We start from the raw sequence: 21000 nt of genomic DNA, 5'->3' as shown, positions 1-21000 counted from the left end.
CCTCATATGTGGGGGTAAACCACTGTTTGGGCGCACAGCAGGGCTTGGAAGGGAAGGAGCGCCATTTGACTTTTTGAATCAAAAATTGGCTCCACTCTTTAGCGGACACCATGTCACGTTTGGAGAGCCCCCGTGTGCCTAAACATTGGAGCTCCCCCACAAGTGACCCCATTTTGGAAACTAGACGCCCCAAGGAACTTATCTAGATGCATAGTGAGCACTTTGAACCCCCAGGTGCTTCACAAATTGATCCGTAAAAATGAAAAAGTACCTTTTTTTCACAAAAAAATTCTTTTAGCCTCAATTTTTACATTTTCACATGGGCAACAGGATAAAATGGATCCTAAAATTTGTTGGGCAATTTCTCCTGAGTACACTGATACCTCATATGTGGGGGTAAACCACTGTTTGGGCACATGGTAAGGCTCGGAAGGGAAGGAGCGCCATTTGACTTTTTGAATGGAAAATTAGCTCTAATTGTTAGCGGACACCATGTCGCGTTTGGAGAGCCCCTGTGTGCCTAAACATTGGAGCTCCCCCAGAAATGACCCCATTTTGGAAACTAGTCCACCAAAGGAACTAATCTAGATGTGTGGTGAGGACTTTGAACCCCCAAGTGCTTCACAGAAGTTTATAACGCAGAGCCATGAAGATAAAAAAAATTAATTATTTTCTCAAAAATGATCTTTTAGCCTGCAATTTTTTATTTTCCCAAGGGTAACAGGAGAAATTTGACCCCAAAAGTTGTTGTCCAGTTTCTCCTGAGTACGCTGATACCCCATATGTGGGGGTAAACTACTGTTTGGGCACATGCCGGGGCTCGGAATTGAAGTAGTGACGTTTTGAAATGCAGACTTTGATGGAATGCTCTGCGGGCATCACGTTGCGTTTGCAGAGCCCCTGATGTGGCTAAACAGTAGAAACCCCCCACAAGTGACCCCATTTTGGAAACTAGGCTCCGAAAGGAACTTATCTAGATGTGTGGTGAGCACTTTCAACCTCCAAGTGCTTCATAGAAGTTTATAATGCAGAGCCGTGAAAATAATAAATACGTTTTCTTTCCTCAAAAATAATTATTTAGCCCAGAATTTTTTTATTTTCCCAAGGGTTACTGGAGAAATTGGACCCCAAAAGTTGTTGTCCAGTTTCTCCTGAGTACGCTGATACCCCATGTGTGGAGGTAAACCACTGTTTGGGCACACGTCGGGGCTCAGAAGGGAAGTAGTGACTTTTGAAATGCAGACTTTGATGGAATGGTCTGCGGGCGTCACGTTGCGTTTGCAGAGCCCCTGGTGTGCCTAAACAGTAGAAACCCCCCACAAGTGACCCCATTTTAGAAACTAGACCCCCCAAGGAACTTATCTAGATATGTGGTGAGCACTTTGAACCCCCAAGTGCTTCACAGACGTTTACAACGCAGAGCCGTGAAAATAAAAAATCATTTTTCTTTCCTCAAAAATGATGTTTTAGCAAGCATTTTTTTATTTTCACAAGGGTAACAGGAGAAATTGGACCCCAGTAATTGTTGCGCAGTTTATCCTGAGTATGCTGGTACCCCATATGTGGGGGTAAACCACTGTTTGGGCACACGTCAGGGCTCGGAATTGAGGGAGCACCATTTGACTTTTTGAATACGAGATTGGCTGGAATCAATGGTGGCGCCATGTTGCGTTTGGAGACCCCTGATGTGCCTAAACAGTGGAAACCCCTCAATTCTACCTCCAACACTAACCCCAACACACCCCTAACTCTAATCCCAACTGTAGCCATAACCCTAATCACAACCCTAACCACAACCCTAATTCCAACCCTAACCCTAAGGCTATGTGCCCACGTTGCGGATTCGTGTGAGATTTTTCAGCATCATTTTTGAAAAATCCGCGGGTAAAAGGCACTGCGTTTTACCTGCGGATTTTCCGCGGATTTCCAGTGTTTTTTTACGCGGATTTCACCTGCGGATTCCTATTGAGGAACAGGTGTAAAACGCTGCAGAATCCGCACAAAGAATTGACATGCTGCGGAAAATACAACGCAGCGTTTCCGCGCCGTATTTTCCGCACCATGGGCACAGCGGATTTGGTTTCCATATGTTTACATGGTACTGTAAACGTGATGGAACACTGCTGCGGATCCACAGTGGCCAATCCGCTGCGGATCCGCAGCCAAATCCGCACCGTGTGCACATAGCCTAATTCTAAAGGTATGTGCACACGCTGCGGAAAACGCTGCGGATCCGCAGCAGTTTCCCATGAGTTTACAGTTCAATGTAAACCTATGGGAAACAAAAATCGCTGTACACATGCTGCGGAAAAACTGCACGGAAACGCAGCGGTTTACATTCCGCACCATGTCACTTCTTTGTGCGGATTCCGCAGCGGTTTTACAACTGCTCAAATAGAAAATCGCAGTTGTAAAACCGCAGTGAAATGCGCAGAAAAAATGCGGTAAATCCGCAGCGGTTTAGCACTGCGGATTTATCAAATCCGCAGCGGAAAAATCCGCAGAGGACCAGAATACGTGTGCACATACCGAAACCCTAACCCTAGCCCTAACCTTAGCTCTAGCCCTAACCTTAGCCCTAACCCTAGCCCTAACCCTACCCCTAACCCTAACCCTAGCCCTAACCCTACCCCTAACCCTATTCTAACATTAGTGGAAAAAAAAAATTCTTTATTTTTTTATTGTCCCTACCTATGGGGGTGACAAAGGGAGGGGGGGGGGTCATTTATTATTTTTTTTATTTTGATCACTGAGATATAATCTATCTCAGTGATCAAAATGCACTTTGGAACGAATCTGCCAGCCGGCAGATTCGGCGGGCGCACTGCGCATGCGCCCGCCATTTTGGAAGATGGCGGCGCCCGGGGAGAAGACGGATGGACCCCGGCAGGATCGGTAAGTATGATGGGGTGGGGGGGAGCATGGGGGGGTGGATCGGAGCGCGGGAGGGGTGGAACGGAGCACGGGGGGGTGGAACGGAGTGCAGGGGGGGTGATTGGAGCACGGGGAGGGTGATTGGAGCACGGGGGGAGCGGACAAGAGCACGGGGAGGAGCGGAGCAGTGTACTGGACAGATCGGAGGGCTGGGGGGGCGATCGGTGGGTCGGGGTGGGGGCACATTAGTGTTTCCAGCCATGGCCGATGATATTGCAGCATCGGCCATGGCTGGATTGTAATATTTCACCAGTTATAATAGGTGAAATATTACAAATCGCTCTGATTGGCAGTTTCACTTTCAACAGCCAATCTGAGCGATCGTAGCCACGGAGGGGTGAAGCCACCCCCCCTGGGCTAAACTACCACTCCCCCTGTCCCTGCAGATCGGGTGAAATGGGAGTTAACCCTTTCACCCGATCTGCAGGGACGCGATCTTTCCATGACGCCACATAGGCGTCATGGGTCGGATTGGCACCGACTTTCATGACGCCTACGTGGCGTCAAAGGTCGGGAAGGGGTTAAAAAATATGGCTCCGTCACTAAGGGGTTAACTTTAACCCCTTTCTGGCATTGGACGTACTATTTCGTTCCATGTGACCTGGGACTTAATTCCCATTGATGGAATAGTATGTCTCATAGCTGACACCCGCACTAAGTGCCAGGAGGGGTCACGCATGACGACATCTGGGTTACCAGAGCTGAGAGACTTCGTGTCATGTGCAGTGCTTGTCAGAAAGTCTCTGAGGTCAGTGTGCACAGAGTGCACCGCTTATATGGAATGTAGATGTGCATGCCATATAAGCGATCAGCCTGCACAAAATGAGTGTCCCATAGTGGGACAAAGTGTAAGGGCTCCTTCTCACTTGCGAGAAATGTTTTTACAAAAAAAAAAAAAAAATCAATATTTATTCAATTAATAAATATTAGAATAAAAAAAATCTAAACAATAAAAGTACACATATTTAATATTGCCGTGTCTGTAACGTCTCGACCTATAAAGCTGTCCCACTAGTTAACCACTTTAGTGAACACCATTAAAAAAAAAAAAGGCAAACAAAACAAACAAAAAGTGGAATAGCACGCGATCATAAAGACTGATATGAATAAATGTGGTACCACTGAAAACATCATCTTGTCCCGCAAAAAACAAGCCGCCATATAGCTCCATCGCCAGAAAAATAAAAAAGTTAATAGCTCTTAGAATAAAGCGATGCAAAAATAATTATTTTTTATATAAAATAATTTGTATTAATTATTGTATAAAAGCGCCAAAACATAAAAAAAAATGATATGAGGTATCGCTTTCAACGTACTGACCCGAAGAATAAAACTACTTTATCAATTTTACCAGATGCGGAACGGTATAAACGTCCCCCCCCCTCAAAAGAAATTCAGGAATTGCTGGTATTTGTTCATTCTGCCTCACAAATGTCGGAATAAATAACGATCAAAAAATGTCATGTGCCTGAATATGGTACCAATAAAAACGTCAACTCGTCCCACAAAAAACAAGACCGCACATGACTCTGTGGGCCAAAATCTGGAAAAATTACAGCTCTCAAAATGTGATGATGCAAAAATTATTTTTTGCAATAAAAAGCGTCTTTCAGTGTGTGACAGCTGCCAATCATAAAAACCTGCTATAAAAACCAGCTATAAATTGTAAATCAAACCATCCTTCATCACCCCCTTGGTTAATGGAAAATAATAAAAAAAAAAAAAAAAAAGGGTATTTCCATTTTCCCGTTAGGGGTAGGGTTGGGATTAGGGTTAGGGGCATGTTGGGGTTAGGGTTGGAGTTAGAATTGGGGGTTTCCGCTGTTTAGGCACATCAGGCGGTCTCCAAACGCGACATGGCGTCCGATCTCAATTTCAGCCAATTCTGCTTTGAAAAAGTCAAATAGCGCTCCTTCCCTTCCGAGCTCTCCAGTGCGCCCAAATAGTGGTTTACCCCCACATTTGGGGGATCACCGAACTCAGGACAAATTGCACAACAACTTTTGGGGTCCAATTTGTCCTGTTACCCTTGGGAAAATGAAAAGATTGGGGACTAAAAGATCATGTTTGTGGAAAAAATGTGATTTTCTCCAGTCACCTTCCACGACAGCGGTACTGGAGGATGTCTCCCCGCCCTAATGGGGGACAGGAAACACAAAGAGGTTAAATACCCTTCCCTTCCTGCCATCTCCAGTGTTTTTCCTGTCCCCTATTGGGGCATGAAGAGGTCCTGCGGTAGTGCTGCCGTGGCCGGCGATCGGAGCACTCAGGTCTTACCTAGCCGGGCAGCCTGGGTCGGGATGCGTCTCCTCCCTGCGGCGCTGCTCCCATCTCCCCACATGGTGCGGACTCGGGACCCTTTCTCCGCTCCTCCCGCGCTCCTTCGGGAGTAAAGCGGAGCGGTATGGTGTGGCCGGGGTCCCCGCGCGGCTCCCCGGCATTTCCTCCTCTCCTCATGGCCGCAGTGGACGCGCGAACCGGAAGTACCCGAACTTCCGGTTCTCGGCATGTGCGTTCCAGCGGTGGAACACACGCGCGTCGGACGGCAGTTTCTGTTGGCGGCATAGCGGTCTTTCCCCTACGCCTGGGACCGGGAGGAGGAGCACAACATGGGACGCAACTTCCACGGTATTTAACCCTGGTAGTCACCTCCAGGTAAGGCCCCCTGTCTGACTGACTGGACTACAGTGCTGACTGACCATGGAGGGTGACAGATCTATCTCTGCTTCTGCCGAGCCCTGCGTCCTCCCTCCTACTGTGAGTAGTGGGTTAAGGTCCCTTTATCCCTGTATTCCTTAGGGTGCCATATACTTAGTCCCCTTCTCTCTCTTTTTTAGGGAGACAAGGCCTCTGCCCCTAGGAAGGACAGATCTTCCAAGACAAAATCGGAAGATCGTAAATGTGGTGTTTGTGCATCAAAACTACCTTCTTCTTACAAGAAGAGACTATGCCAGCCCTGCACCGATGAAATAATTCGCTCAGAACAGCCATCCTTGTTTGAGAGCATTAAATCCCTCATTAAACAGGAAGTGCAATCCTCGGTATCGGCCCTTTCCCAGTCTCTGTTACCTCCGCCACCTCCTCCTAAAAAAAGGAAGACGACGGCGGTTACTTCTGATTCAGATTCTGGTGAAGTTCATTCCTCCGGCTCGGAGGATTTGTGGGAGAATGAGGGCTCCACTTCCACCCCCAGAGAGGAGAGTAAAAAATATTATTTTTCCTCAGAGGACATACAGGAGTTAATCAGTATGGTCAGGGGGACAATGGGTGTTGAGGAGGAGGAGGAGAAGCCATCGGTGCAGGATGAGATGTTCTTGGCTTGAAACCTAAAAAATTAAAAGGGTTCCCTATACATGAGAATGTACAGAGTCTCATCCTTCATGAATGGGAATCACCTGAAAAAGGTCTTTCTGTTCCCTCTGAACTTAAAAATCGTTTTTCTCTCGATGGAGATGTCTCTCTGTGGGATACCCTCCCTTTCGAGGATTCTTCCCAACTCAGAGACCCTATGGACCGCAAAATGGAGTTTACTAAGAAGATCGTGGGAGACTTCTACCAATCTCCTTAAAACAAACATTGTGTCCACCTGCGTGGCTAGATCCCTATTTCGTTGGCTCCGCACGCTGGAAGACCACCTTACCCAGGGAACATCTAGGGAAATAATCTTAGATTCTCTCCCGCTTCTCCAGAAAGCTACGGGCTTCCTGGCCGATGCTTCGGCAGAGTCCGTAAGAGTGGCTGCCAAATCAGCAGTTCTCTCTAACTCAGCCAGAAGAGCTCTATGGCTCAAGTCTTGGAGTGGGGATATAACGTCCAAAACAAAACTATGTGCCATTCCCTTTCAGGGCCGCTATCTGTTCGGGCAGGCCCTGGATGATATTCTGGATAAAGCAACGGACAAAAAGAAAGCGCTTCCGGAACAGAGAAATCCGAAGAAACGGGAATTCAAAGGGAAAGGCAAATCAGGACGCTGGAGCTATCCTAAAGGGGGGAAAGGTAGGAACATCCTGGTTCCCCAGTCCCAGCAGACCCCAGAAAAGCTGTGACTACGCCCAGGGCGTTGGGGGGCGTCTCTCGAACTTTATCAATCAGTGGAGGTCCATTTCGTCGAACCAGTGGGTACTCGACACTATTCAGAATGGACTAAAATTAGAGTTCGAGAGCCCTCCCCCTCATCACATGAGGATAACCTCATTACAGAGTCTCAGCCCTCAGGGCGCATTCCTTTCCGGCCTACAGAACTTACTCCAGGAAGGAGTAATTTCCCCAGTACCTCAGCAAGAAATTGGCAGAGGACACTATTCCCATCTGTTTCTGATCAAGAAGCCTTCGGGGAAGCACCGAATAATAATCAACTTGAAGCCCCTGAATCAAGTAATAACCTACAGGAGGTTCAAGATGGAGTCGGTCAAGACAGCGATCCCTCTGATAGGTCAGGACTGGGCGATGGCTACAGTAGATCTGAGGGACGCTTATTACCACGTCCCAATCCATCCAGAATTCCGGAAGTTCCTAAGATTTGCAATATCTCAGGATCGGGAGATAGTACACTATCAGTTCAACTCCCTTCCCTTCGGAATCGCCTCAGCACCCAGAGTCTTTACAAAAATCATGACAGAAGCCATTATATTCATCCGTCTTCAGGGGATCTGTATAGTACCCTATCTAGACGATCTTCTCATTGTCGCTCCCTCAGTCTCCCGCCTCAGTGCCGACTTAACAAGGTCTCTAGAAATCCTAAAATCATTGGGTTGGATCCCAAATCTAGAAAAATCGGACCTTCATCCCTCCAGGAGGAAGAAGTTCCTAGGAGTCCTTCTGGACTCGGAGGCGAGGAGATCCTTTCTGCCCAGAGAACGTCAACTCGATCTGGTACAGAAGATAACGGCATTCAGAACCCTGAAGGCTTCTACTCTACGACATTCCATGTCTGTGCTGGGATCTCTAACATCTTGTATCCAGATGGTACCTTGGGCACAAGCCCACACGAGAATCCTCCAAACCCATGTCCTATCATCCTGGGACGGTCAGCAGAGTTCTCTCTCCAAGAGAGTTTGCCTTCCCAATCATGTCAAGGCATCCCTGGCATGGTGGCTACGGGTTCGAAACCTCCAAAAGGGGGTCAGTTGGGATCAGATCCCACTAAAGACACTAACATCGGATGCCAGTCAAAGGGGATGGGGAGCTATAGTCGAGGGAACCCATTTCCAGGGCACCTGGGGCCCAGACATCAGAGCAAGCTCTTCAAACTTCAGAGAACTGAAAGCAGTAGAAGAAGCATTAAGAGCTGCATCCTCCCTTGTTCAAGGACACCATGTCAGAATATATTCCGACAACATGACCACGGTAGCATACCTTCGTCATCAAGGAGGCACAAGATTCAGGAAACTAAAGACCTTAGCCTCAAACATTTTTTTCTGGGCAGAGAGACACGTTCTCTCTATCTCAGCAATTCACCTGAAGGGGTCAGCCAATACCCAAGCAGATTTCTTGAGCAGAAGGGATGTGCATCCAGGAGAATGGTGTCTGGACCAGGAGGTCTTTCTCTCCCTGATTTCCAGATGGGGGATCCCAGAGGTGGACCTTTTTGCCAACAGTCAGAATGCCAAGCTGTGAACTTATTTCTCCTTAAATATGACAGACGGAGCACTGGGCATGGATGCGTTCTCTCACCCATGGAGGTTCGACCTTGTTTATGCATTCCCTCCGATCCCATTAATATTGAAAACTCTACAGAAGATTCGATCGGAACGAGTTACGGCGATTTTGATAGCGCCAACATGGCCAGGGAGGAGTTGGTACAGCGCCCTGTTAGACATGGCCCAGGAAGGTCCAGTGTGTCTACCTCAGAAGGAAAATCTTCTTCGTCAGGGTCCATTGCTGCATCCAAACCTTCACAGATTGAATCTTTCAGCATGGCTTCTGAGGCCGAGATACTAAAGGCAAGAGGTCTCTCAGATGGAGTAATTCATACTCTCCAGAACAATAGAAAACCCATAACAAATGCCATTTATGCCAAAATCTGGAAGAGGTTTTCATCGTGGTATCTTCCAGACATTCCTGATCCATTTCATCCAAATATTGCCAAAATTCTGGACTTCTTGCAAAAGGGTCTAGAGTTGGGTCTTAAGCCTAACACCTTAAAGGTACAAATTTCAGCACTTAGCTCCTATTTCGATCAGGATCTAGCCAAACATCGGTGGATCAGGCGCTTTGTTACTTCAGCAACTAGAATCCGTCCCAGAGTTCTCAACAATACTCCTCCTTGGGACCTTAATCTGGTCCTTAAGAGTCTAACTCGAGATCCTTTTGAGCCTTTATCTCATATTTCATTAAAGGTTCTTACCCTAAAAACGGTCTTTTTAGTGGCTATTACCTCGGCCAGACGGATAGGAGAACTGCATGCCCTATCCATACAAGAGCCTTACTTAAGGGTAACATCTGATGGTATAATCCTGCGTCTAGATCCTACCTTCCTACCTAAAGTAACATCAGACTTTCATAGAGGTCAGGACATAGTGTTGCCCTCGTTCTACCCAGATCCTTCTAATGTGAAGGAAGAGTCCTTCCACACTCTGGATGTCCGCAGAGTGGTGTTACATTATCTTTCACAAACAGAGAGTTGGAGGATTGACCAAAATCTCTTCATTCAACTCTCCGGGAAGAACAAAGGCAGAAAGGCTACGAAAAATACTATCGCCAACTGGATTAAACAAGCCATATCTCTGGCATACTCATCCCAGAATCTACCACCTCCTCCATCACTGAAGGTCCATTCTACACGGTCGGTGTCAACATCATGGGCAGAGAGGGGTGACGCTTCTACGGAGCAGATTTGCAGAGCTGCCACCTGGTCATCAGTACATACGTTCACCAGGCACTACAGGCTTGATTTCAACCGGGATTTAACTTTCGGCAGAACAGTTCTGCAGGCGGTTGTCCCCCCCTAGAAATTATTTGTTGGTACTACTCCAGTACCGCTGTCGTGGAAGGTGACTGGAGAAAATAGAATTATTCTTACCGTTAATTCGGTTTCTAGGAACCTTCCACGACAGCACTAATTTCCCTCCCTATCTGATGATTTTATTGGATGATTCCTGCACTTAAGTGGTAACTATACATACTACTGTGTCCAGAAAAAACACTGGAGATGGCAGGAAGGGGAGGGTATTTAACCTCTTTGTGTTTCCTGTCCCCCATTAGGTGGGGAGACATCCTCCAGTACCGCTGTCGTGGAAGGTTCCTAGAAACCGAATTAACGGTAAGAATAATTCTATTTTTTTTTTTTTTTCACGCCCGGGCGTTATAAACTTTAGTAAAATACCTGGGTTGGTTCAAAGTTCTCACCACACATCTAGATAAGTTCCTTGGGGGGTGTAATTTCCAAAATAGGGTCACTTGTGGGGGGTTCCACTGTTTAGGCACATCAGGGTCTCTCCAAACGCGACATGACGCTCATAGACCATTCCATCAAAGTCTGCATTGCAAAACGTCACTACTTTCCTTCCGAGCCCCAACGTGTCCCCATACAGTAGTTTTCTCCCACATATGGGGTATCCGCGTACTTAGGACAAATTGCAGAAGAACTTTTGGGGTCATGTTACCCTTGGGAAATTTAAAATTCGGGGTGAAAAGATCATTTTTGTGGAAAAAAATATGATTTTTTAATTTTACGGCTCTACGTTATAAACTTCTGTGAAGCCCTTGGGGGTTCAAAGTTCTCACCACACATCTAGATAAATTCCTTGGGGGGGGGGTCTAGTTTCCAAAATGGTGTCACTTGTGGGGGGTTTCCACTGTTTAGGCACGTCAGTGGCTCTCCAAACGCGACATGGCGTCCGATCTCAATTCCAGCCAACTTTGCGTTGAAAAAGTCAAATGGTGCTCCTTCCCTTCCGAGCTCTGCCTTGCGCCCAAACAGTGGTTCCCCTCTGCATATAGAGTATAAGCGTACTCAGGCCTCCTATTCCTTCAGTAGTGTCCCCGGCGCCTGCGCTGTTATTTTTTTTTTATTGGTCGTGCACCGTTGCTCTGCCTTTCGAACCAACAGCGCATGCGCCGGGGACGCTAATGAAGGGAGAGGAGGCAGCGCCCGGCGCGCAGAGGCCTTGAGTGACGGCTGTGGTGCGTCTGTGTTAGGGGGGAAAGACGTGCCCCCAGGTCTAATTCGAGGTATGAGGGGTACATTATAAAAGCGATTATTGCAGCGTTTGCAGGGACCCAAACTAAAAGAGCCACCTTGTCAGAATGCAGCATTAGTGCTGCACAAGATGGCTCTTTTAGATAAAAACGGCGGGGGGGGGGGGGGGGGGGGGTGGTAACAGGTTCCCTTTAATACCTAGATATTTCAATTCAGTGACCACTTGTACTCCTGAATCAGTATAGAGAGATAGATTAATACTCCCGTTATCCATTGTAAGCAATACCGACTTAGTCCAATTAATCACCAAACCCAAATATTTCCCAAACTTCTCAATTGTCTCCGTAGCTACAGGTAATGTTTTGGAGGCTTCTGCCAAAAACAGTAGCACATCGTCAGCATAAGGCTACTTTCACACTAGCGTCGGAATCTCCCCGTCGCAATGCGTCGGGCAGAGATTCCGACGCTAGCGTTTAACGCACTGCACAACGGGTGCAGCGGATGCATTTCTCCTGCGCATCCGCTGCCCCATTGTGAGGTGGCATGCGCGGTCGGAAAAAGCGGTCCGTCAGGAGAAAAAAACGTTACATGTAGCGTCTTTTGCTCCCGACGGTCCGCCAAAGCACGACGAATCCGTCGCACGACGGATTTGACGTGTGGCAATCCGTCGCAATGCGTCGTCAATACAAGTCTATGGGGAAAAAACGCATCCTGCAAGCACTTTTGCAGGATGCGTTTTTTCTGCAAAACGACGCATTGTGACGGATTGCAGTTAACGCTAGTGTGAAAGTAGCCTAAAACGCAATTTTCCCCTGCAAAATCCAGCTGCTCCAGGGTGGTGATAATCACAGCTAGAAGGCTGTGGCTAATGCGAACAGTTGGGGAGACAGAGGACAACCCTGTCGTGTACTTCACCCCAGTTCAAAGGCTGATGTAAGATGTCCGTTTACCCTTAATCGTGCCAGTGGCCTCTTTTTTCAGAGGGTCCTCCCTTTTTTTTTTTTTTAAATCAAGTACTTTTTTATTAAGGCATATATCAAAAATGTATTACAGTCTGACACAAACTTCAGACAGATATCAAAATTACAAAGCAGATTGATACATTTTCATTGAATATGAATTAGCCCCTTTACCCAGTATGTGGGATGTGCCATCCTGGATGTGCTGCACTACCTGAGCCACTTGTGTGGGTTGTAGAGTCTGTCTCATGCTACCACGAGTGTGAAAGCACAACCATCATTCAAAAGTGACCAAAACATCAGCCAGGAAGCATTGGTACTGAGATGTGGTCTGTGGTCCCCACCTGCAGAACTACTCCTTTATTGAGTGTCTTGATAATTGCCAATAATTTCCATCAGTGTTGCTTTCTAAGTGGACAGTTTGGTTTCACAGAAGCTTGATTTAATAAGTTATATTCAGTTGTTTAAGTGTTCCCTTTATTTTTATGAGTGTATATAATATATATAGATATTGCTATTCTGTCCAGTTATACTGTGGTTTTACTGTACACGGCAGACGAAATGTCGGGATTTCAAGGACATGGATGTGTAAAAAAAAAATAAAATAAAAAATCTGACACTCCTACGGTCCGAGTGTTGTGCGTTTTTTTTTTTTTTTTATGTCACACCCATTGACTTGCATCGGCGAGTCTCATCCGAGATACGAGGACAATCATCGCCTCATTCTCTGATTTTTTTTTTTTTTTTTTTTTCCTCAGCCCGATCTGAGCTGAGAAAATCATTGCAGATGAGGAAGAGGTACTCATAGATTTAGGGTATGTGCACACGTCAGGTTTTTTTCCTGACAAAATCCTGAGAAATCTGCCAGAAATTCGCGTTTTTTTTTCGCGCGGAATTTGCGCGTTTTTTGCGCGATTTTTTCCGGATTTTTTGCGGTTTTTTTTTCTTTTTCTGAATGTCAATTTTGCTATGGAATCCGCAAAAAATCCGCAAAAAGAATGAGCATGTCCGTTCTTTTTGCGGAATGCGTTTTTTTTGCGGGAAAAAACGCTAACATATGCACAAAAAATGCGGAATGCATTCTAAAAGATAGGATGCATAATGTTAGCGTTTTTTAGCGGATTTATAGCGTTTTTATAGCGAAATTCCGCAAAAAAAACGCTAAAAATCCGGACGTGTGCACATACCCTTAACATTGGTCAGAGTGCAATCTGATTTTTTTTATCTGAATGCACTCGTCCATTTTTCTCGCAAATGAGTATGAGCCCTTAATTTGAAAAAAGGATAAAGTTTATAAATTTTTCTTATGTTTTTAAAAACATTTTTTTCTTTTACTTTATTTTTTCAGTCCCCTAAGGGGACTTGAACTTGCGATCAACTGAAAATCAGTCTCCTATGAAAGTAAACCACTGGCTAGTCTTCATAGTGGTACTGTAATGGAGGCACAGGAGTCTTTAGCAGACCCTCAGCTGCAATAGCAACCCATCAGCACTGCGCAATTGCATCAAGGGGAGACCATTGGGCTTGTGGAAGGAGACGCCTCTCTGGTTCTCATGCATTAAATGCCAGTATCAGTGATTGACAGCGGCATTTAAGAGGTTTATTTAAGCAGTTAGAAACAGATTCTAGATGAATAACACAGCTAGTTTCCTTTTTTTTTTTAATCAAACCATTTTTATTGAAAAAATCCAAATACAGAATTTTCATCTATAAAATAACATGAATGAAAAAATAATTCCGTAGTATAAAACATAGACAAAGTATTACCACTTCAATTCCCTAACCCACCCCAAACCTAAATCCCAACATTCCAGAAAAGATCATTTTCGTTGTAAGAGCAGTTCTGTAATAAACAGAGTATAATGTTGGTCAACGTCTGGAGAAGGAAAAAAAGAGGACTTAACAATCAAGGGATAGCATCGTAAATATTGGGTTTCTAATTAGAAGATTTGTGGGAAGCTCTGGAGTTTCCAACCAGGGACTCCACATCTTTCCAAATTTGCAAATCGAGTTACGTTTGATGGCTCAGTTCCTTAGTTGCGTCAAAGAAGGGGACCTGGATGTTAGAGATCTACCATCTCCTATACATAAAAAAAATCCTCTTTTTGGATTAGATTATAAAGTATTGACCAAAATGCTAGTGAACAGACTAACTAAAATCACAAAACTATTCACCTGGACCAGTGCAAATTTATTCCGGGTTGGTCTAGATCTGATAATATAAGGAAAGCACAGTTGGGTTGGAAAGGACAGTAAGATTTGGCATAGTCACCTCTGGATGATGCTAAGCCATTTGATTCGGTCGAGTGGTCTAACCTTGAGAAAGCCCTTTGACAATTTGGCTTTGGTCCAGGCTTTAGATAGAAGATGGATTGTAGTCTTGTATCCATCTCCGAAAACCAAGGGAGAGGAACCAGGCAGGGGTGCCCTCTTTTCCTTCTTTTGTCATTTAACCACTAGCTGTAAGACTGCTGGGTATTAAGGGATCAAAGTAGGTTCTCGTGAAGACCGCTTGTTTATATACCATACTGATGATTTAAAGGGAATCGGTCACCAGCAAAAACGCTATTAACCTACAGATATGGGATTATTCTTTAGGTTAATATTGTTATTAAGCCTGGACTTAGCCGAATGTTGTGGTGAGAAAATGAACTTTTATTGTCCCCAAAAGCATTTGGTTTCAGTCACAGGTGCGGTGCCGGCGTGGGTTCAGTCACCACTCGGCGTCTTGAGGGGTATAGTTTCCAAAACGGGGTCACTTGAGGGGGTTTAGTCACATCAGGGCCTCTGCAAACGCGACATGGCATCAGCTATCTCTTTCAGCCAGTTTTGCACTACAAATGGTGCTCCTTCCCTTCCAAGCCCTGCCGTGCGTCCAAACAGTACATATACATATGGGGTATCTGCATACTCAGGAGGAAGTGCACAGCAAATTGTGTGATCCACATTCTCCTGTTAGCCTTGTAAAAATGCAAATTGTGGGATAAATGAACATTTTTGTCTTGTCATTTTTTTTTCTTCCATATTGCTTTAATTCATGTGAAACTCCCGAAGGGTTAACAAACTTCTTGAATGTGGTTTTTGAACACTTTGAGGGTGCAGTTTTTAGAGTGGTGTCACTTTTGGGTATTTTCTGTCATATAGGCCCCTCAGAGTCGCTTCAAATGTGAGGTGGTCCTTAAAAATAATTGGTTTTGTAAATGTTGGAAACATGAAAAATTGCTGATAAACTTTTAACCCTTCTATCTTTCTAAAATGTTAAGTTTGAAAATATAGAATTTTTTTTTATATTTCCATTGCACGGCGAATAAGCCTCCTTACCTTGACAAGCCAGAGCTGGTATGTCACTCTCCATAAGGAGAAACGATACCCCTTAGACCCTCTCACCTAGCCAAATCAGTTCTCATGCTTCGCACTGACGAGGGCCAACAGCCTGAAACACAGTGTCTGCGAATTGAGATACTGATTTGGCTTTTATCCTAAGTCATATTGCACGACTCGTTAAAGGATTGATTGTGGCTTGTAGGATCGCTACTTCCAACAGGTGGCGCTATAGAGTCCTCTTTTTCTCTGAAGAGGCAAGTTGCATATTTTATATTTTCATAAATAAACCAAAATCATATGGGGCTGATTAATGGTGGAGCTTTTGCCACACGTGGTGGTGGATACTGACTATAGACAAAGAACCTGGCTATTTAATAACCACTGCAGCCAGAACTGCGCTCAAGTCATGGCTGTTTAAGTGCCACTGTGAATCATCCACAATGGCATTTAAGTGGAATGTGTGTTTGTGTTGGCGTGTAACAACTCTCATCATCTCTCACCCTGTCATATGAATGTGGGGCAATGATGCCTCGCCATAACACCGGGGGGCCTGCCTGAGGCCTTCCTTGTTGCCGTGTTGTTCCATTTTCCAGACCTTTGAAACAGACAGCAATTTTCACTGTACACTGCAGTACTTGCAATACTATGGTATGTAACTGAATCTGTCAACATATTTTTGCTATATAATCTGAGAGCAGCATACTATAGGACAAGTGAGCCTTATTTCAATAATGTCTCATTTGCTAGGATATGTGTTGTAGTTTCAATACAATCGGTGTTTTGCCCGAGTGCGATCCGATGTTTTGTCGGATCACACTAGGACCGAAAATATGTTCGTCTGCACTTACCCTTTGGATAGATCAGTAAAGGGGGTTTTCCAACCCGGGTGGAATTTTGGATATGTATTGCAGTTGGCCGAATCCTAAGGGCTCATTCAGATGTCGGCTTTTTTCATATGCGATAAAAACAGACTGAGTTTCATCATTGAGTTTGATCAGAGTATCATTAGAGTGTTGTATGATTTGATCCATAGACTTTAATTTCTGGGTTTGACACTCCGACTAACAATATCTGACATGTCTGTGATTTTGCATAGACCACTGTCCTTAAGAAAAGAAAAAAAAATCAGACATATGAACAGCCTCCTAGATTAAAAGTGCTTGTTCTTTCCATGAAAACACTGATGGCATCAATATGTGAAAAACTGACGTCTGAATGAGCCCTATCAATGGTACATTGAGAGAAGCATATGAGAATCTAGGTGGCATGTGACTGCAAGAATACAAATTGCATACTTGCGATCACGTGATGCCTGCTGTAACCTGCAAACGGAACAGAATCCTAACTGTATGTTACAAACTATTAGGATTTTGCAAGGTGCCGTGGTTGCCAAAAATTCCAAAGCTAGACATTCCCTTTAATAACAGGTTTGCGGGGATCTGACACTTGGCACCCCCACTGATCAGCTGTTTCAGCTGTGGCCAGAAGGAAGCCATGAGCAGAGCCAGTACAGCACTGCTCTTTTCCCTTTTTTTTCATTTTTGCATTTTTATTTTTTTTTGCTGCATGATTTTCTGAAGACGAAAAAGCTGCATTGAGTATCCGCAAAACCTATGAGATTTGGAAATCTCATGTACACCGCTTTTTTTTTGTTTTGACTGAATTTTAGCACTGTAGTGTTTTTTAAAATCTGCAGCATGACAATTCTTTAAGCTTTTTTGCAATGTTTTTACAGTGTTTTTCTTTTTACCCATGGATGGCACTGGGGGTGCAAAAAAGGAAGCACCACATTTATGCAGTGTTTTTTGTGAATAAACCTAACGTACTGTAGACAAATGACATATGTGATCCACCTGAACAGTGCAGCTTCAGTGGCATGTAAAAGTTTGGACAACCCTGGTCAAAATTACTGTCATTGTGAAGAGTTAAGCAAGTTGAAGATGAAATGATCTCTAAAATGCCTAAAGTTAAAGATAACAATAGTTTATATACCCCATTTCTTAATACCATGTATTGCCCCCTCTAACATCAATGACCGCTTGAAGCCTTTTGTGGTATTAGTGGATGAGGTTCTTTATTTTCTCAGATAGTAAAGCTGCCCACTCTTAGCAACAAGCCTCCAGTTCCTGTAAATTCCTGGACTGACTAGCATGAACTGTGCACTTGAGATCTCCCCAGAGTGGCGCAATGATATTGAGGTCAGGAGACTGAGATGGCCACTCCAGAATCTTCACTTTGTTGTGCTGTAGCCAATGACAGGTCGACTTGGCCTTGTGTTTTTGATTGTTGTCATGTTGGAACATGTTGTCATGTTGGAACATCAAAGTACGTCCCATTCGCAGCTTCCGGGCTGATGATTGCAAATGCCACAAAGTATCTCGCCTACAATATGAAAAACAGCTAAACAGCCCAGGAATTTACAGGAACTGAAGGCTTTTTTTTTTATTTCGCTTTAATTATTGTATTGTTAACGTTGTTACTTATGTCTGTTGTGTTTGATACTGTTAAACTGTAAAGCGCTGCGGAATATGTTGGCGCTATATAAATAAAGATTATTATTATTTTTGCCAAGAAGAGTGGGCAGCTTTACCATCTGAGAAAATAAAGAACCTCATCCACAACTACCACAAAAGACTTCAAGCTGTCATTGATGTTAGAGGGGGCAATACACGGTATTAAGAAATGGGGTATGTAAATTTTTGATCAGGGTCATTTGAATGTTTTGGGTTGTCAATATGATTTAAAAAGAGAAAAAACAGTAATTTGACAATAAATAGCTTCACCCCACCATTAACCATGAGTGGAGAAAAAGTTTTCATGTTATTATTCATATTCTCTGAAAAAAGGCCAAGAAAACAAAATTTCTGTCGGGGTATGTAAACTTTTGAGCACAACTGTATTTGTGCATTGACTTAAGCGCAGGCCTTCATTGCTCTTTTGTTGCATATTTTATAAGAAATTATTGCCACTTTCAAACTAACCAGTTTGCTGATTCATGTGTTCTTCAATAGCTCCTCAGCTCTCCAGTGGAGTGCAGGCACCCGTGACCTCCCCAGAGGCAAACAAATCTGTTCCAGCAGTTCCTGCTGTCCCTGCACCCTCTGTCAGAGTCTCCTGTTCAGGCTGCAAAAAAATTCTCCAGAAGGGACAGACTGCGTACCAGCGAAAGGGATCTACCCAGCTCTTCTGCTCCACCCTTTGCCTTACTGGCTACACTGTACCTTCCGTCCCCCGGCCAGCTGCTGCTTCCAAGAAAACCTGCTCCAGCTGCTCAAAGTAGGCTGCAATTGTTATTAATATGTCACCAAGTTATTTGCATTTTGACAAACTTTTAGTTGCTGTTAAAGGGAAACAAAGGATTCTCATTTTGGCAGTAATGTCATTAAAAAGGACCTTTCACCATATTTTTCCGATTCAACTGGACACACGATGTAATACTTATTGCTGAGCAGAATAAAACTCTTATTTATTTTTTTTATTTTGCCTCTAAGGCCTCTTTCACACTTCAGTCTTTTAGCGTCAGTTTGAATCCACCGTATTCATCAAATAGCGGATCCGCCATTTTTTTTTTGGCGGATCTACTATTTTCCCATAGACTTGCATTAGCGACGGATTGTGGCGGATGGTCGTCCGTTCCATCCGCCATGTGACACCTCCGTTGAAAATTGGCAAACGTCATCTAGACATTGACGGACATTGCAACGTTTTTTGTCTGAGCCGAAATGGCGGTTCATGACAGATCTGTCTCGTCCGCCATTTCCTAGAATGGCCGCCTATGGGCGACGGATCCGGTGCGACCGTCTTTTTCAACTGAGCATCCTCCAAAAAGTAGATACTTTTCCCAGATACACGGATGCGTAAAAAAACCCGGATCCGTTAGAACAGTTTTCTCAACAATTGTGACGGATCCGTCGATCCGTCACGATGTCGGAGCAGACTGACGCCAAACAACTGAAGTGTGAAAGAAGCCCAAGTTGCAGAGATATTAACAATCAAAGTATTTGACACTCAATGATTTAATATATATATTTTTTTTAGGATAATTGGGTCTTAACCCCTTTCTGCCATCCGACAAACTATTCCATCCAAGTGACCTGGGACTTAATCCCCATGGACGGAATAGTAGTCACGTGCGATCAGCCGCGCTCACGGGGGGAGCGTGGCCGGGTGTCAGCTGATTCTCACAGCTGACACCCGGCACTTTAACCCCCAAAACACTGCGATCAAGCAAGATTCGGTGGCATACAGAAGCATTGCACAGGGAGGGGGCTCCCTGAGTGCTTCCCTCAAAACAATGCGATGTGATCGCGTTGTTCTGAGGTTCTCCCTGCCTGCAGGCCCCCGGATCCAAGATGGCTGCGGGGTTCTTCTGGGTCCTGCAGGGAGGTGGATTCTCAGTGACTGCTGAGAGCAGGACGTGAGAAGCCTCCTTCACTTCCGGTCAGATCGCTGATCTGACAACGTGCTGTGCAAAGTGTCAGATCAGCCTTTATACAGTGATGTCCCACCCTGGGACAATGTGAAAAGTAAAAACAATATATAAAAAATTCCTAAAGAAGAAAAAAATTAATATTGTTCCAGTAAATATATTTCTTTATGTAAATAAACAAAAAGCAAGTAAACCCCTTCAGTGAACACCATAAAAAATAAATAAAAAACAAGGCAAAAAACAATGCTTTATCCTCATACCGCCGAACAAAATGTGGAGTAACGCGATCAAAAAGACGAATATAAATAAACCTCGTACCGCTGAAAACGTCATCTTTTCCTGCAAAAAACAAGCTGTCATACAGTCATCAGCGAAAAAATTAAAAAGTTTTAGCTCTCAGAATAGAGAGCGATGCAAAAACAATTATTTTTTATATAAAATAGTTTTTATTGTATAAAAGTGCCAAAACATTAAAAAATTATATAAATGAGGTATCGCTGTCATCATACTGACCCGAAGAATAAAAATGCCTTATAAATTTTACCACACGCGGATCGGTAGAAACACCCCACCCAAAAGAAATTCATGAATTGCTAGTTTTTGTTCATTCTGCCTCCCAAAAATCGTAATAAAAAGCGATCAAAAAATGTCATGTGCCCGAAAATGGCAAAAAACAAGACCTCACATGACTCCGTGGGCCAAAATCTGGAAAAATGCTCTCAAAATGTGGTGATGCAAAAACAATTTTTTGCAGTAAAAAGCTTCTTTTAGCGTGTGACAGCTGCCAAACATAAAAACCCGCTATAAATAATAAATCAAACCCCCTTTATCACCCACTTAGTTAGGGAAAATAATAAAATAAAGTATTATTTATTTCCATTTTCCCGTTAGGGTTGGGGCTAAAGTTAGGGTTTGGATTAGAGTTGGGATTACGTTTACGGTTGGGATTAAGGTTCGGGGTGTGGTTAGGGTTGTGATTAGGGTTAGGGGTGTGGTTTGGGTTATGGTTGGAATTAGAATTGGGGGGGGTTCAGGGACATCAGGGGCTCTCCAAACACGACATGGCATCCAATCTCAATTCCAGCCAATTCTGCATTGAAGAAGTCAAACGGTGCTCCTTCCCTTCCGAGCTCTGTTATGCGCCCAAACAGTGGTTTACCCCCACATATGGGGTATCCGCGTACTCAGGGCATATTGCACAACAACTTTTGGGG

General features: G+C 44.4%; 1 protein-coding gene across 1 annotated transcript in view; it reads left to right on the top strand.

The window, feature by feature from the left end:
• The window catches only part of ZMYM4 (zinc finger MYM-type containing 4), a 155964-nt gene that overhangs the window by 73128 nt on the left and 61836 nt on the right, over positions 1-21000 (top strand). The window contains exon 6 of the mRNA XM_069756826.1: positions 18369-18633. Coding sequence (XP_069612927.1) covers positions 18369-18633 — 265 coding nt within the window. The remainder of the gene's footprint in view (positions 1-18368; positions 18634-21000) is intronic.

This window comes from Ranitomeya imitator, chromosome 3 (genome assembly GCF_032444005.1).
Source record: "Ranitomeya imitator isolate aRanImi1 chromosome 3, aRanImi1.pri, whole genome shotgun sequence".
In the NCBI taxonomy this organism is placed as follows: domain Eukaryota; kingdom Metazoa; phylum Chordata; class Amphibia; order Anura; family Dendrobatidae; genus Ranitomeya; species Ranitomeya imitator.
This window is presented reverse-complemented; position numbering and strand designations above follow the sequence as displayed.